The sequence below is a fragment of the Mus caroli genome, unplaced genomic scaffold, assembly GCF_978045245.1.
Source record: "Mus caroli unplaced genomic scaffold, Mus_caroli_1 scaffold_2, whole genome shotgun sequence".
Lineage (NCBI taxonomy): Eukaryota > Metazoa > Chordata > Mammalia > Rodentia > Muridae > Mus > Mus caroli.
The window spans coordinates 94,152,519-94,169,902 of record NW_028227257.1 but is presented as its reverse complement, the minus strand read 5'-3'; the positions used below and the strand labels follow the sequence as shown (position 1 = coordinate 94,169,902).

General features: G+C 36.3%; 1 protein-coding gene across 1 annotated transcript; it reads right to left on the bottom strand.

Annotated features, from left to right (window-relative positions):
* Window positions 1-5,028: 5,028 nt before the first annotated feature.
* On the bottom strand, window positions 5,029-5,979 carry LOC110289495 (olfactory receptor 8K1-like). The gene has a single exon (XM_021155720.2). The coding sequence runs from the start codon at window positions 5,977-5,979 to the stop codon at window positions 5,029-5,031; it is 951 nt and encodes a 316-aa protein (XP_021011379.2).
* Between the last annotated feature and the right edge of the window lie 11,405 nt (window positions 5,980-17,384).

The following is a 17,384-nucleotide window of genomic DNA, read 5'->3' as shown; positions in this document are numbered from 1 at the left end:
CTCACATTCCTCTTTATCTTTCTGGTCAAGCTGTTCCCAGGAATGCTTTAACTAAGGAGCATGCCCGGGTTTGTTTTTCCTTTTTCTCAGCTCCAGGCAGCCTCTAGGCTCACAAACAACCAGAAATTTCTGACTACTTTATATGACTTACAGGTCTTGAAATTTCATCTTTCTTTCACCAGCACATGGTATTTTTGTCTTTTGCAGATTTTTTCATCCCTCTCATGGCATACCTTAAAGGCCATAGCAAAGACTTCTGCCTATGGAGTTAGAGGTCCCCTCTCAAAGCATATATGTGTGCTCTTAATATTGGAGTAGCTTTGGGAGAAGAAGTAGGTAATAAGGAGTTGTTTACCTATGGTTCCTAAGGACCTAATTCAGTATATTGTAAGAGTACCTTTGTAAGATGCTCTAAAAATTGAGAAGGGTTTTCTTGTTTCTCCTGGATGACCTCTTGGAGTTTTTCAAAACTGGTTCTAGGGTAGACAGGAGACATGTTGTGAATAAATATTTAGCTAAAATGCCACCTGGGATGTTATAATTGGATTGAAGATCTTGGTTGGTCACTGCTTCACGCCTGATCAGGTATGGTGTGTGGGTTTGATGAACTTCATCTGCATGTGTTCTAGCCTGTTTCCATACTTGCCTGCTCTCCTCTGCGAGTAAATTACTGAGAATCATATGCACATCATGAAAAGTCAAAGTATAAGATTGAATGATACTGAAAATCTTTAATAAAGGCAGAGGAGTTATAGGTATAAGATTCCCAGTCTTTTTTTTTTTCTTTTTTTTCTATTTGAGAAAGTTCATTTGGTGAGAAGGGAACATATACCCTAATTAGAGCATCTACCCCAGTGACATTTCATTTAAAGGAAGAACAGACCGAAGATGGAGGAAGTGGTTAGGAGGAAGTGGGGGAGTGGGGGGTTGGCTGTGGATCTAGCTAGAGCAACTGGTTGGAGGACTGAAAGTAGGTACCAGTGTAGGACATCTGGTGCAGCGTGTAGCTGGCAAAGGAGGGGAAAGGTCTGGAGAAGCTGAGCAAGGATGCTCTGGAGAGGTCTGGTAAGAAGAGGAAGATGGGGAGGCTGGGAAGTAGGAGACATTGTAGAGGAAGCTTGAGGATTGTAAGGGGGAGGTTCCTTAGCTGAATCAACAATAGTAGAAGTTTCTTCTGGTTGGGATTTCATAACTAATAGGAGTTGAGTTAGGGAACAGGAGGAACAAAGATAAGGTTTGGAGTGAAATTAAGAAAAGGCCTGGACATTGAGAACCTCCTTCCATTTTCCAGTTTGTTGACAATAATTATAAAGATCTTGTAAAATGGTAAGATCAAAAGTGCCATTATGCATACACTTAGAGTCATTACCTAGTGAGTAAGGGAGTCAGACCTGATTGCAAAGGTGGATACATTTGGAGGCTTTTATTCAGGTGCTAGTTTTAAAGGTTTGAAGTTTTCCAGAAGGCATCTCAGTGGGGATCCTGGAGACACAGTTGGCTATGCAGGACACATTGGGAAAGTGGAAGCTAGCAAGTTGTTTGTTCCACTGTCCCAAGGACAAATGCAGTAGCTAGGAATGACAGCCAGGCCTTATCACCAGGTTATCATATGATGAACTAGGGAGTTTAGCTCAGGCCAGTGCCTGGGTGCCAACGAGAATGGTTCACCCAGGCCCAGGATTTCAAAGCAGTATAAATAGAACCAACTTAGAAACAAGAGAGAAGAAACTCACCCAAGGGGAATTATTCTAGAATGAGGAGTCAGAGCAGTCATAAAGACCATGGATAAACCAGCCCTCCCTTGGAAACAGGGACTCTGTATAAGCATACCAAATTGCCAGTGTTTGGATGGAAAGAAGTGATCCCATGAGCAGAAAGTGAGCTTGTGTAGCATGTAGACATATCGGGATGTGGTTCAGACCTGTGGGTTTAACCCATGTAGTGGTGGCCAGTCCTTGCCTGCCCAGGATCTATGCAGGGAGATTGCAAACACCAGGTCTCATAGCACCAAGGCTAGAAGTAGACAGTTTGGTCTCAAACAAATCACCTTATGCAGCTGATCTCACATGGGATGTTTGGGGGTGGGGGGCGGTCAGAGGTCAGAGGCAGCCTCTGGAAGAGAGTAGAGAGAGAGAGAGGAGGATGCGTGCATAAAGGGATATGACACAGGGACGACACTGTTGCCTAGAGATGATATGTCTTAACACTGGGTCGGCCACAGCTGGTTGTAAAGAAGCCTGATTGCTGTGAAGTTGCCTCTTGTTGTCCATGGATGCACCTGGTTGCTAACACTAAGACTGATAAAATGCTAGCATGAAAAGGGGAGTTGGGCACCAAGTTTTAAACAGTTGGAAATTGTTTAGATTGAGGAGTAATTTTAATCATCTGAAGTAATTGTCATCTCAGAGTTTACTGGTGAATAAGCTCACCCTTTCCAGTTCTTTTTAAATTCCATCAGGCTGGTTCAATTCAGGGGCTTTGTCTAAAATTCCTCTCCAAGCTGACTAACTCAATCTGTCTTCTCTCAGCTTCTCTCTGAATTGCTCTGCTTGGCATTAAACTAACTCTGGCAATTAGTTTTAATCTTCTGGTTTCTTCTTCTTATTCTCCAGCTTCAACTGCTTCTGCTGACATGCACTTATCTGCACAAATCCAACTATCCTGCATTGCATTGTACTCACTGCACTGACTCCCAACTGACTGAATTAAACTGAACTCCATTGCATTGCCTGAATTCAGCTGTACTGCACTCACAGAGCTCTCCTCCACCAATTAGATATCACTTCCAAACATTCCTGCTTCCTTCTAGAACTAACCTTTAATTGTTTGAGATTAAAGTTGTATACCAAACTTGTGTCTGTATTGAGCCAGACCATACTGTAGTCTTGGGCATGTTTGAATTCCAGCTGGATCACATAGACCTAAAAGCTATTTTGGATGTGATCTCTTGCCAGAGCAGCCAGTTTGCTGTATTAAAATTCCTCTACATTAGCTTCTGGTAGAGGAAGGGTCAAGTTTCTATAAAAATGGATCCCCTGATAAATCAACCATGATCAATTAGAAAGATTATCCTTGAAGTGAGAATAAAAAAGACACAAAATGGGTAATAAATGGAAAGTGGATAGAAATGAAAAGAGTTAAGGGGAGAGAGCAAATATGATAAAAGTAGGTACCAAATTATCAAAGAACTAATGTAAATATTTTAAACAAATTAAAAAGTATATAAAAAATGCCTATGACATTTCAAAAATGTTTTACAGGAAACATAATATTATATCAACCTAAAATGACATCTAGTTTTTCATCATGATTAATTCTTTCATACCACAATCCAGGAATAATAAATTAATGTAATTGTTTTACAAATTAATTTAAATATACCATAGGAATTATTTAGTGATATTGGTATTTATCAATGTTAATGAATATGTAGATCTTTTATTTTGTGCTATTTCTGAATAATATTTCAACTTGTGTATATATATTAATTTGTATTTTAATGTTATTTTGATTATACCTACTTATAATTCAATGAATGTATTTTATTCTAGACCCAGTAAAACATATTCTTACCAGTACATAGATATAAGAATATTAACTATGATTTAATTAATCAAAATTCTTAGATAACCCATGGATCTGTTATAGTACATACATTTTAGAATATCTATTTGTTGGAAGTCTTGTGTCTGATTTAAATTGTCAGCTCTTGTGTAGTAAAGTTTTAATATATTTGTGAGTCCTTTGATCCTGTTCTTAATTAATAATGTTTTAAAAATTGTGAAAGTTTTCTTTACTCTAAAGTAGAAGCATAAAGTCGCCCATGAAACATTTTCTTTTTATTCCTTGTAGACATTTGTGGTAGTAGTTTTTAAAAGTATTAAAACTTGATACATAGTAAAAAAAAAAACCACAAGTGTTAAAATTGTACTTTGATTTTAAAATACATTTTATTGAATTGGAATGAACCATATAAATACTTAGGCTATATCTTAACAGGGTATTCTTTGCTGAACCAATTATGCTTAGCAGTTTAATGTCCAAATGACTTCTTATTTTATGGAGAAATTTAAACATAATTGAGAAAGTTCATCAAAGAAAAGAATATATTAGTATCTGATTATAGAAGTGTGAGAGAAAAGCTCAAGCTGTCTGTGACAGGGTCTATGGAGGATACGGGTTATGGTTTTTTTAGAGACATAAGAGCACCATAGTGTTTCAGAAATCTATCACATTTTATGTCAGCTTTCAATGGAAAAAAGACACCTATGATGGTCACACAACTGCTCCTTCAGTTCTAGTTATCTTCACTGTATAAACATATATATATATATTCATACTGTAGCAGCATATAGATAGATTACCATAATTCATTTGAGGATTTTGGTCTTAAAATATTGTACCAAGTGGTTCTGAACTTACTCATGATAACTCTTCATGGTTTCTAAAAAAAAAAATAAATAAATAAATAAAAAACATCTTTCTGTGTATAATTTTCCTTGATATATAAAGTATTATCTAACATTGATTGAAATTTTATCCTAGATCTATTCTTTACTTTGACCTTTACCTTTAACTTTTTAAATTGATTTTCTGTTGTAATTACATTGATCACATTTTTTTCTTGCCTCCAGTTCAACTGGTATGTTCTTTATGTTATAATCTTATTTAATTTAAGTACAGAGTGACAGCTGTAAAATGTAGGTTACCAATTCTATACTTTATATTGATTCATTTTAATTAACCTTTATTTTTTCTTTTACAAGATGAAATTTAAACAACAAAAAATCCTGCATTTCTACATTTTCCCATATTTATAAACTACTGTTTCCCATGGGATCATGATTGTCTTTTCAAGATTTTATTTTGTTAGTCCTATTTTTTATTCTTTTGTGTTGGAAAGAAAAGAGGTTTTCATGTAAGAAATGAAAAAAGAGACTTAATCTAGTTGTGCATTTCTGCTATTTGATAATCTCATGTGTCTCACGGTCTGACATAGTATGGAAGCTATGCACCTGAATTGAGATATTAAGTGTGGATTCTGAGTCCTTGAGTAAGAGTTCTCTTAAGGCCCTCCTTTACTTCTTTGTTTCTTAGGCTGTATATCAATGGATTGAGCATAGGAATGACTAGTGTATAAAACACAGAGGCCATTTTATCAATTTCAAAAGTATGACTAGATTTGGGTTGCAGGTAAATAAACAGCAGTGTTCCGTAGAACACAACCACTACTGTCAGATGAGAGCTGCACGTGGAGAAGGCTTTGGACCTCCCCTCCTTGGAGTTCATCCTGAGAATTGCCACAAAAATGAACATGTAAGACACCAGCACAATGAGGAGGGAGGAAAGTAAATTGCAGCCTGAGAAAATTAAAATAATCAGTTCTAATTCATGTGTGTCAGAACAGAGCAGAGATATCAGAGGGACACAGTCACAATAAAAGTAACTGATGATGTTAGAGCCACAAAAGGACAGTGTAAATAACTTAATTGTGAGAAGTAAGGACACAAATAGGCTATAGAGATAGGGTACCAGTACCAGCCCCCAACGTACTTTCCCTGCCATGATGATCACGTAGAGAAGAGGTTTGCAGATGGCTACATATCGGTCATAAGCCATGGCTGAGAGGATAAACAGTTCAGTAATAATGAAAATCTCAAAGAATGTCAGTTGCACAGCACACCCTGTGTAGGAAATGATATTCTGCTGCATAACAAAATTTACCATCATTTTTGGACCAATAACTGTAGAGTAACCAAGATCTGTGATTGATAAATGTCTCAGAAAAAAGTACATAGGAGTATGTAGTTTTGAGTCTACATGAGTCAGGATAACCATGCCCAGATTGCCCATCAGTGTTACCAAATATATGATTAAAAATATTACAAAGAGTGGTGCTTTGAGGCCTGGGTTGTTGGTGAGTCCCAAGAGAATAAATTCAGTGACCTGGATCCTCGAACTGTGGTTGGATTTCTCCATTTGGCTCAAATGTGTCGATCTGTGCAGGAAGTAAGTTTAACATAAGTTATCTCTAAAATCCTGTATGTCAGAGAGCCTATAGAATGACATGTATAGTATGGTTTCTTCAACCTAACCCGTTCTGCTTCATCCAAGAGAAATATAGAAGACAACATTTATATCTAAAAAACTATGGTACAGTGGGCTTTACCAGGGGCAGAATAATAAAAGAGTATTAAATGCTTTTAATTTTGTTTTCATATTTTGTTCTGTTTTGAGACTGGGTCTTGCTCAGAGTGGTCTGGAATTTGTATTTATCCTGTCTCTGCATCAACAGAACCTTCTGTAGTCTTGTCTGGCTTCACATTAACTACGTGGCTTAAAACATCCAAGAATTTACAATCCTGCTGCTAATACCTGTGAGAGCTGAGAGATAGGGTTATAGGCATGTGCCATCATATTCAGCCGTAAGCACTCACTGTGATAAAAGAAAGAATATCTACTTCATTTGTTGTCAAGTTTGTAACTAGGTAAAAAAGTTTTTAATTTTATTTCTCCTTTTTAAATTTTCAATTTTAAAAGCACACACATCCTCAAACACACATAAACACACACATACTATAGCTAGATATAGATATAGATGATATAGATGTAGAGCTAGATAAGATATCTATGTTTATGTGTACATCTACAGGATATATACATAAATATAGATATAGACAGATATAAATAACAGGAAATGTCTTTTTCTAAACAAGTCAGACACATGCTTAAAGAATGATTAGAAATACCTTACATGTAATTTTTTACAATCACATAGCAGTTAGGACATCTCTGGTTATGGATGAATGTACATATCAGCTTGTTTCCTAAAGTGCGAAATCTAATTCGAGAGGCTTATTTCAGAATATCCTAACATCTCAGTTTGATTTTTTCGACAATTGTCCGTGTTGAATCACTATTTCTAATGACCTCTGAATTGTACATCTCTGTTTTGTGAAAGCATGGTCCTGAATATCCTGACTGTTTTAAAATACCTGGAGAGAAATATGGAAAGAAACCAGTAGAACAAATATAAATTTCAAGAGAAAAAGGAAAAAAACATTTTGTGCTGGATATACTTTAATCTCCTTATAGACCCAAATTCATGTGATGCTCTCAGTACACTAGGAAGTAGATAGTCATCTCTTTCCCACTCACCTAGGATTCAAGCAAACTGAGGATTAGAGGCTGCAATCATTTTAAAAAGGTGACCTTTATATAAGTGGCAAAGTTAAGCTCCAGGTAACTCATCCAGCATAGGAATATAGTCCCATAAACGCTATATTGTGCCACATCTTCAGGAAAGTCAACCCAAGTAAACATGGACTATGAGGCAGAGGTGAACCCAGATGGATAATGATAGAGAATGATTCTTGTTAAAATGGATGGCTGAAGAGCAAGGCAGTGGGTTTAGATGCCCATTCAGAATAATGAACAGAGACTAATAGAAACTGAATAAAAGGTCTTCTCTGGGCACTAATACTATTAATATTTAGGTCTTTGGAAATAGTTGAGTTTAAGTATGTCTTTAAAACCTATCAAAGCCCACTGTTCCTTCTTACCTGTGTGGAGACCTTGCTTAGGAGTTTTGCTGCTGTGAGCTTCTTAGTTTGTGACAGAATAGATTTAAGTCCCTTTCTGGTCTCATGGGACTCACTGTATTGCAGTTCAAATACAAATGGATAAACAAGTTGTACATGATTTCCTTTGGGATGGTAGAGTGTCTTGTGCATCTACTAATTGTTATTTGAATATAATATTAGGAAAAGAAAAATGATCCATTCCTTAGGCTAATGGAACATATGGACCAATCCATATTATTAAATGATGAAAATCACAAATTTATTAACTGCATGAGCATCTTAGACTGATAACATGATAGAATTTTTAATTTTACTATTCTTTTGTAACCCATAAATAAAAGGAACAATACATTTACATATCACAGACAAATAAATATGAGTTGATTCAGAAAAACACCCCATGAGACACAATGCTTCTAATAAGCCCATAGTGAATAGTAGTGATTCATGGCTCATATATTTATAATATAGTTTATCTATGTTTGATTTCCAGAAAACTGGTTTTGATATCTCTCCAAGTATTTTATGTAACTCTTCCAGAAATTATTTGATCTATGTAGGTCTGTAGAATTATATTTCTTTAAAAACACATAGGAAAGAAAACTAGTGATTGTTTCTTCCCATGCTATTCTGCCTGATATAATTAATACCTTCTTTTCACTATGATGGACCTATGAATTAAGGTTGTGCTAGGGAGATAGCCTTGTTTTTCAGATTACTGAAGTTATCTCTGTGGTTTTAGCTTCTGAATTACCCCTAATTTTCAGTGAAGAAGTAGCACCACTTTCTCTCAAATTACTATTTTTAAAACAGGAGTGTAGGAAATTCTTTACCTTCAGTTAAAGTGTCATTGTTACTCTTAAAATGAAATCAGTCATAGATACAACAATGGAAATATCTGTAGACTAATATCCTTTAACACTGTGTAAAATTTACAACAAAATTCTAGCAAGTGCTTGGAAACAACTCAGTGGGCAAAAGTGCTCCCTGAACAAGTATGGCCAACCTGAGATTAATACCTCAATATGTCTCTGAATTAAATGTCCAGAACTGATGAAAATTCTGAACCTGACCTACTGTAATATCAGTGGTGCTTCAGAAAACCACAGAAAGGAGAATACACAGGCAGTCACAGGCTAACTAGGTTGCCATCGATGGCCTTAAAAAAGAGCCTTTCTTCTTTTTTTTTTTAATATTTTTTTATTACGTATTTTTCTCAATTACATTTCTAATGCTATCCCAAAAGTCCCCCATACCCTCCCCCCACTTCCCTACCCACCCATTCCCATTTTTTTGGCCCTGGCGTTTCCCTGTACTGGGGCATATAAAGTTTGCATGTCCAATGGGCCTCTCTTTCCAGTGATGGCCAACTAGGCCATCTTTTGATACATATGCATCTAGAGTCAAGAGCTCCGGGGTACTGGTTAGTTCATAATGTTGTTGCACCTACAGGGTTGCAGATCTCTTTAGCTCCTTGGATACTTTCTCTAGCTCCTCCATTGGGGGCCCTGTGATCCATCCAATAGCTGACTGTGAGTATCCACTTCTGTGTTTGCTAGGCCCCGGCATAGTCTCACAAGAGACAGCTATATCAGGGTCCTTTCAGCAAAGGCTTGCTAGTGTGTGCAATGGTGTCATCGTTTGGAGGCTAATTATGGGATGGATCCCTGGACATGGCAGTCTCTAGATGGTCCATCCTTTTGTCTCAGCTCCAAACTTTGTCTCTGTAACTCCTTCCATGGGTGATTGTTTCCAATTCTAAGAAGGGGCAAAGTGTCCACACTTTGGTCGTCTTGCTTCTTGAGTTTCATGTGTTTTGCAAATTGTATCTTATATCTTGGGTATACTAAGTTTCTGGGCTAATATCCACTTATCAGTGAGTACATATCATTTGAGTTCCTTTGTGATTGTGTTACCTCACTCAGGATGATGCCCTCTAGGTGCAACCATTTGCCTAGGAATTTCATAAATTTATTCCTTTTAATAGCTGAGTAGTACTCCATTATGTAAATGTACCACATTTTTTGTATCCATTCTTCTGTCGAGGGGCATCTGGGTTCTTTCCAGCTTCTGGCTATTATAAATAAGGCTGCCTTTTTAAATAAACTGAAATGCAAGGAAGGACATCTGAGGTGTTCTTGTGAGCTATCCTTGAGCACTGTGGTTAAAAAACATGCATGGAATGTTTTACTCATGATTGCATTTGTATACACATGTTCACTTACACACACATACAAACACACTGTGCTAGCAAATTAATTCAAAGTGTCATCCAGTATTTTTTCACTTTTCTTAGCCATATTTTTAAAAATTTTAATTACCAATAAATGGTGATTTAATTCATAATCTTTTATTCATAGGGAAATGTTAAATTCAATATCATACATAGTGTTTGGTCATAGGTAGCAATTTGTCAATTGGAAAAGTCATTGTTTGTGTGTTTAGTTTGTTTTATTTTACTGTTTAAAAAGAAGCCTTTTATTGTGATTATTATAAGCGTTCCCTTTGAGCTTATAATAATAAGTTAAGTATGCAAACATTCCTTGTTTCTCATTATCTACTATTGAAGAAGAGAATAACTTACTCGATTTTATCAGTACATATTACACATCAGATTTTCTTAGATTTTTCTTTCTATTAGTCAACAATTTTAAAGCAATAATATTTTGTTATAAATGTAATTTTGCAGATAAGTTTAATTGCATTGTGATCTTGAACATCATGGAATACTCTCATGATATGATAATCCAGTCCTTCTGATGTGGAAGAATGTTTTATAGCAAATAGGCATCCAGGACTGTAACAGTATTTGGCCAATAGGTCAGGTGTTTTTATTTTCTTGAATCTAAAAAGATATTCTACAGTTTACATTTCTATTAAATGACTTTTTGTCTCCAGAAAAATAATTGTAATAAGTAAAATATAAGAAAAGCTTAAGTAACTTAATTACAGTAAATCAGTTGCAAACACAACAGTTTAAATTGATTTTATGTGGCAATCCTGTGTTTGATTTCTATTCCTAAGGCAGTTAATTCATGAAGACAATGAGTGTTCTAGTTTTATAATGTTTGGAGAGAAGTGGGTATATTGGTCTATGTTGTGTAGTGAGCATTGATTTATATTTGACTTTCCCAACAGTCTCGATAAACAGTTACATTTTCCACTGAAAGACCCACAACGTGAGGACTCCCCCACGTTCTGACTCAGGAGAGGCGACACCCCAAATCACACAAGAAACGGTCTTGCTGCAATTGCAAGAGGATTTTTATTCGAGAGCGTTCTTGGGCCCATGGTCATACACTACGCAGGGGTAGAGGACCATGGCGCCCTGAGTAGCTGAGTAAGGGGGTATTTAAAGGAAGAAACCACAACTCAAGGAGGTGGGGAGGGCGTTGTTGGAAAATACCAAAAATACCAGTTAAGAGTCACAAGGAAGTATAAAGTCACAAGTGTCAGGTTATCTCTCAAGACAGTTTCTAAGAGCAAAAGCCCCTAACAATCTAAGAGCCCCTAAAGATCGCACATTTGCATTGCAGGTTCCAGTAATGGTCAGGGTGCCATTCTTTGAATTGAACCCAGGAAGCAGGTGGGTGGAGGAAGGAATGTCGCTATCTGTTTTATGACCAGCACCTGGAGCACTAAGCCACAAAGGCTACACTCCCAAGCCTGGGCCCAAAAGCCTCGAATTTTGTTTTTACTTTGCTATACTTTTTTAATACTTCTTCACCACTATTAAACTGTAAATCACCTTGAAATTCCATGTAAAATACACTTAAGGGGATGGAAAGATTAAAAAAGAAGGTAGATCTGCAAAAGATCCTAAGAATCAAGGGAAAAAGTGGAGTGTTTCTCCTTTGCTGTGTATATATCCAGTAACTTGAAGTTAAATTAAGTCTGAAACTGGTAATGACAATGGAGAGAGACAAAACAGTGAATATGAGTGAACTGCAAACCAGCTCAATATACAAAAAACCTGTTTACTCCACTGGAAAACAGTCCTTCCCAAATAGTCAAAGATCACTGAAAAAATTATGGACCATTCCTAACTATACACAGGCCAAGGAAAGCAAATAAGATATGAAAACCAACCTATGTTGGAATGGTCACATCTCCCTGGGTACTGAATCACTGAACATGTATACATTTCACATTTATAGTATGTGTCATTTGGTGTTTTAGAGACTAGTATGTGGAATGTTGTATTTTTTTATCAACAAGGACTTTAGAGATTATAAAGAGAATATGTATATCTAGTAAAATACATTACAGGAATAGGGTCAACACCTCAATCCGTCTAACTATTTGACCTTCCTTTTCACTGTGTGCCAGTAACACATCCTGGAAATTAAACTCCACCTAGTGCTTTCCCCTAACTGCTAACACCTTTCTATGTGATCCCCCTCAGTCACTTCCATCATATTTACTAAATTGCAATCCCCTCAATCCTTACTTCCCAAGAGGCCACTCTCTTCAATTAAAAAAAAAACAAAAAAAAAAAAAGAAAAAAAAAACTGTGTGCAGATGGAATTTGGCCACTGGCAATTTTAAAATTATGGAGAACACAATATTCAAATGTTTCCTTTTGTGAAAGGCAATTGTTTTGTTCATTTCATGGAAATTTTTTTCTCATTTCAATGTTCATAATGACCCAGCATAGAAGAGTAGCATGCTGCTAATTAGTCTTAATGTATTGTGGGGTTCTGTCTTTCCTGTCATACCAGTTGCAAACATTTTAATTACTCATGAACTTCTCAACAAATGGGGGTTTAATGAAGTGAGCTTATTATTATTTTTTTACAGTCTTAACTTGGAACTTGATGATTTTTCTCTTTATAAGCTTAGGAGTTTACAGTATGTGAAGCCATTGTACTATTATTTTACTGTTATTGTTTTATTCTTGAATTTTTTTTACAAACTTAAATGAATTTGTTCTTTGATAATTTCATACATTTACTAAAATTATTATCTTTGGGCTGTTGCAGTAAATGTCATCCCAAATATGTCCCGGCAATGAAAACACAACTCAGTTAATATGATTACATGTTGTGCACTTAGATTGGGCAGATCTACTGCTACACTACCACCTTCCCCTCAGAACTTTAATTTCTCCAGGCCATGTGCTTCTATGCTTTTCTTCTTCTTCCTCCTCCTCTGTGTCCTCTCCCTCTTCCATTTTCTCCTTCTTCTCTCTCCTCACCTTCCACTCCACCTTCCCTTTTATTTGCCCAATTATCAGCTCTCCTTTATTTTACAAATTAAGGTGGGAAGCATGTTTACAGGAAATCACCTGAGTGCTAACTCCTTCCTTGTTCACAACCACTCACAGGAGAACTGAAATAATTAGCCCCAGGGCTATCCACAACACTGGGCCTCTTTGAATTTCCCTCCTAGTTCTATTATTCTATGAGTTTCTTCACTATATCCATTTGTATTTACTTATTACATACGTTTTATGTTTTTAAAAATATATTTAAAATTAATATTTTTGAGTTTATAATTCTTTACTCAAAACCTCCCTTACTCTCTTTCAAATTCATGGCCTTTCTTTTTCCTAATTCTTATTACATTTGTGTGTGTGTTTGTGTGTGTGTGCATGTGCATGCATACTCCTAAATGCATAAATATGAACTTCTCAATCTATATTTCTTGTATGTTCTATGATACTAACTACATGCTTTCATGCCTGACTATATAAGGAACTATACACTTAAAGTCTTACCAACATGGCTGACTAAACATGGCCTGAATGAGAATTATACATAATTGACATGAAAGTGGGAATGCTCACGAGGCCTCAGATCCAAACAAATGCTGAGAACAGCAGAAAGTATCTTTTCCAGAGAAGAGGTCAAGAAGAGGGCCTCCAACACATGAAACTCAAGAAGAATGAAGACCAAAGTGTGGACACTTAGCCCCTTCTTAGAATTGGGAACTAAACACTCATGGAAGGAGTTACAGAGACAAAGTTTGGAGCTGAGATGAAAGGATGGACCACCTAGAGACTGCTGCACCCAGGGATCTATCCCATAATCAGCCTCCAAACGCAGATACCATTGCATATGCCAGCAAGATTTTGCTGAAAGGACCCTGATATAGCTGTCTCTTGTGAGGCTATGCCAGTGCCTGGCAAATACAGAAGAGGATGGAACACAGGGCCCCAATGGAAGACCTACAGAAAGCACCCAAGGAGCTGAAGGGGTCTGCAACCCTATAGGTGGAACAACAATATGAACTAACCAGTACCCCCCCCCCCCCGAGCTGTGTCTCTAGCTGCATATGTAGCAGAAGGTGGCCTATTCAGCCATCATTTGGAACTGAGGACCCTTGGTCTTGCAAACTTGGTATGCCCCAGTACAGGGGAATGCCAGGGCCAAGAAGTGGGAGTGGGTGGTTAGGGGATCGGGGGGTGGGTTATGGGGGACTTTTGGGATATCATTTGAAATGTAAATGAAGAAAATACCTAATAAAAAATTGGGAAAAAAAGGAAGAGGGCCTCCAAATCGAGGCTCACTGAGTTTAACCATGTTTCTATGCATGTGACCATAGTTTTCAGTGCATTGATTGAAAGTATTGATTAGCACCTAGTCGATACTTCAATGGGTACACAAATGAAGACTGAATATAAAGAGCCAGAAGATAGAGAAGAGGGCTGTGCAATGCAGTTTTTAATTGGGTACTACCAAAGTGTAACACATTTTCTTTATCCATTCTTCAGCTGAGGGAGATTTAGGTTGTGTCTAGTTTCTGGCTATTATGAATAAAGCATAGTTGAGCAAGTGTCTTTGTGAGATGATGGAGCATCTTTTGGGTTTATGCCCAGAAGTGGTGTAGCTGGTCTTAAGGTAGTGCTAGTCCAAGTTTTCTGAGAAACCACCAAACTGATTTTGAAAGCAGTTGTACAAATGCAGTTACAAGCAGTTGTACATACAAGCAGTTGTACAAAAAGCAGTTGTACTCCAACCCATAGTAGAGTTCCTCTTGTTCCACATCCTCTCGGGCATGTGTTATCAATCGAGTTTTTAATTTTAGACATTTGGGCCATGTTCAGTTTAGAATGTAGCAAATCCCCATATCAGACTGGTCAATGGTGTGATAACAGGTATTGACAGAAACTCCCAGAAAATGCTCATTGTGTTTCTCCTTGTTAAATAACTTCCTTGGTGGCTGAAGCTGATACAAAACTATTTAAGTCCAAGCAGTAAGGAGAAAACCAGCTTCCTTCCTTCCTTCCTTCCTTCCTTCCTTCCTTCCTTCCTTCCTCCCTCCCTCCCTCCTTTCCTTTCCTTTCCTTTCCTTTCCTTTCCTTTCCTTTCCTTTCCTTTCCTTTCCTTTCCTTTCCTTTCCTTTCCTTTCCTTTCCTTTCCTTTCCTTTCCTTTCCTTTCCTTTCCTTTCCTTTCCTTTCCTTTCTTTTCCTTTCTCTCTTTCTTTCTTTCTCTCTTTCTTTCTTTCTCTCTTTCTTTCTTTCTCTCTCTCTTTCTTTCTTTCTTTCTTTCTTTCTTTCTTTCTTTCTTTCTTTCTTTCTTTCTTTCTTTCTTTCTTTCTTTCTTTCTGTGGAGGAAACTTTATCTCTTATTTTCTCCCTGTGGAATTCAATTCTACAGATCATTGGCTAGCATATTTATGAAAAATTATCTTTTCAGTCTTCTTTTGCCATGTTTTAGCTGAACATTAGAGACATAAATCAAGAAACTCTACTTTCCATTCCACTCTTCTCCCTCTCCCCCTCTCTTCTCCTGTTCTTATGTTCATGTTCTTGCTCTTTTCATCTTCTTCCTTGTCCATGTCTACTTTCTCCTCTTTTTCCTTTCTTCTCCCCCTCCTTCTCTTTCTCCCCTCTTCTTCTTCTTTTTCCTCCTTCTCCTCTGCATTCCTCCTCTACCTTTCTTCTCCCCCTTCCTCTGCCTCTTCCTTCCTCTTCCTCGATGCTCCCCCCCTCCTCCTCCTCAATGCTCCTCCTCCTTCTTCTCCTTATTTTCTTTGGTATTTTTCTAACTATTTACTGTTAAATTCTGCTAACAGTGTCTCTGGCCCATCTGACATATGCGACTCAAAAATATTACCTGTAAGTCCTTAGTAGTTTGATTATCTTAAATTCAATTTTCACTGTACCCATTATATGTACTATTTAACTATATGTGATAATATACTTTGATTTTTTTTCTTTTGCATTTTTGTGGTGACATTACCATTTAAACTTTCTTTGGATACATATATAATTTTAAAGTATTTATTATTTTATATGTTTACATGTTCTCTGATGAGTTTACGTGCACTAGATGGGTTTAATTCCTATGGAAGACAGATGACTGGAACTAGATTACAAACAGTTGTGATTCTCCTAGCATATTTTCTGGGAAATGAACTAAGATCCTATGCATGAGCAATATGAGCTCTTAATGCTGCAGTATGTCTTCAGCTCATAAAATTATTTTTAATGAAGTCAAGTGAAGAAATAATTCTCAGTTTGAAAAGAAAGCACAGCTGGTGTCAGAGCTAAGACATTTAATCACAGTACTTAGAAGAAAGGAGGAGAATTACTATACATTCTATATGATTCTGTATACATAGTGAGTTCTATGGTAAGCTGAGTGTAGTGCAGGTTGCTGCCTAAATAATAAAAATAGTTTAAATAATACAATATCACATTGTGCCAGCCTATGTAGCTACCCTAATATTATTTATGCTAATGCTATTTATATCTGTACATAGTTTTGAATTAATTTGGTGCATTACTTCTTTCTAGCTTGAAGAATGAATATAACATGATACTTCTAAAGAATCTGGTAACTAGTTTTCAAAAATGCATGCTTACATGAAAAATAATATATTGTTTGGAAAATGACATTAAACAATTATGTGTAAAATACAAGACAAATTCTTATACATCAGACTCACTGTAACTCTGAGGAGCTAACAACATCAAAGGATAATTGTATAGATCAAGTAGAAAGAAATGAAATATATACAATCACTTGATTTGCTAATGATAAGCTGAGTAATACGTTGATATGACCAATCAATGAGAATCAATGTAATCATATTAAATATTGGTTAATGTTATGATATATAAACATGTTGAAAATATACAAAATTACTTTAATTTGATCTTCTTATAGAGAGATATAAAAATTATGTTCTATTAAGTAGTTAGCATATCTCTGTAGATAATTTAAAAAATTGTAATTCTGGGCAGACAGTTACTAAATAGGGCCAGCAGAGAAATACAAGCAAGTGCTTCAGCTCATTTATAATAGTTCAGAGTACTGATCTTAAACGAAAGGTCTCAGATTGTGAAGAAAATGGGTTGAGTGTGACTGGATCGTGGGAAAGTAAGGGTCTTTGTCTTACTTAGGTAAAAGTAACAGAATTATATGTTGAAATGAAAATATTGACAAAGAACTAAGACAGTAATAGTGTTTGAGATAGTCTTTGGGCAAAGTAATAGGAATTCCATTTTATGTAAACAAGCATTATGGAATACAAGTAAAAAATACTATATTGAAAAGTAAAGATTAAGTCTGAGAGAAAGCAATTACTTAGACAAATTAGCATAACAGGGACAGGCATCTCAAGCTTTATTTCAAAGGTGATAAACACATAAGAAACAGATTCATACATACACACACATATACATATACATTTACACACACACACACACACACACACACACACACACACATATATATATATATATATATATATATATATATATATATATATATATAAATAATTATTTCCCATGATACTTCATTGGGTCACTATTCTTAGAGCTAGTGTGTGTGTGTGTGTGTGTGTGTGTG

What these genes read in the sequence shown, in the direction of transcription:
- LOC110289495 (XM_021155720.2), bottom strand. Translation starts at nt 5,979, where the DNA reads ATGGAGAAATCCAACCACAGTTCGAGGATCCAGGTCACTGAATTTATT.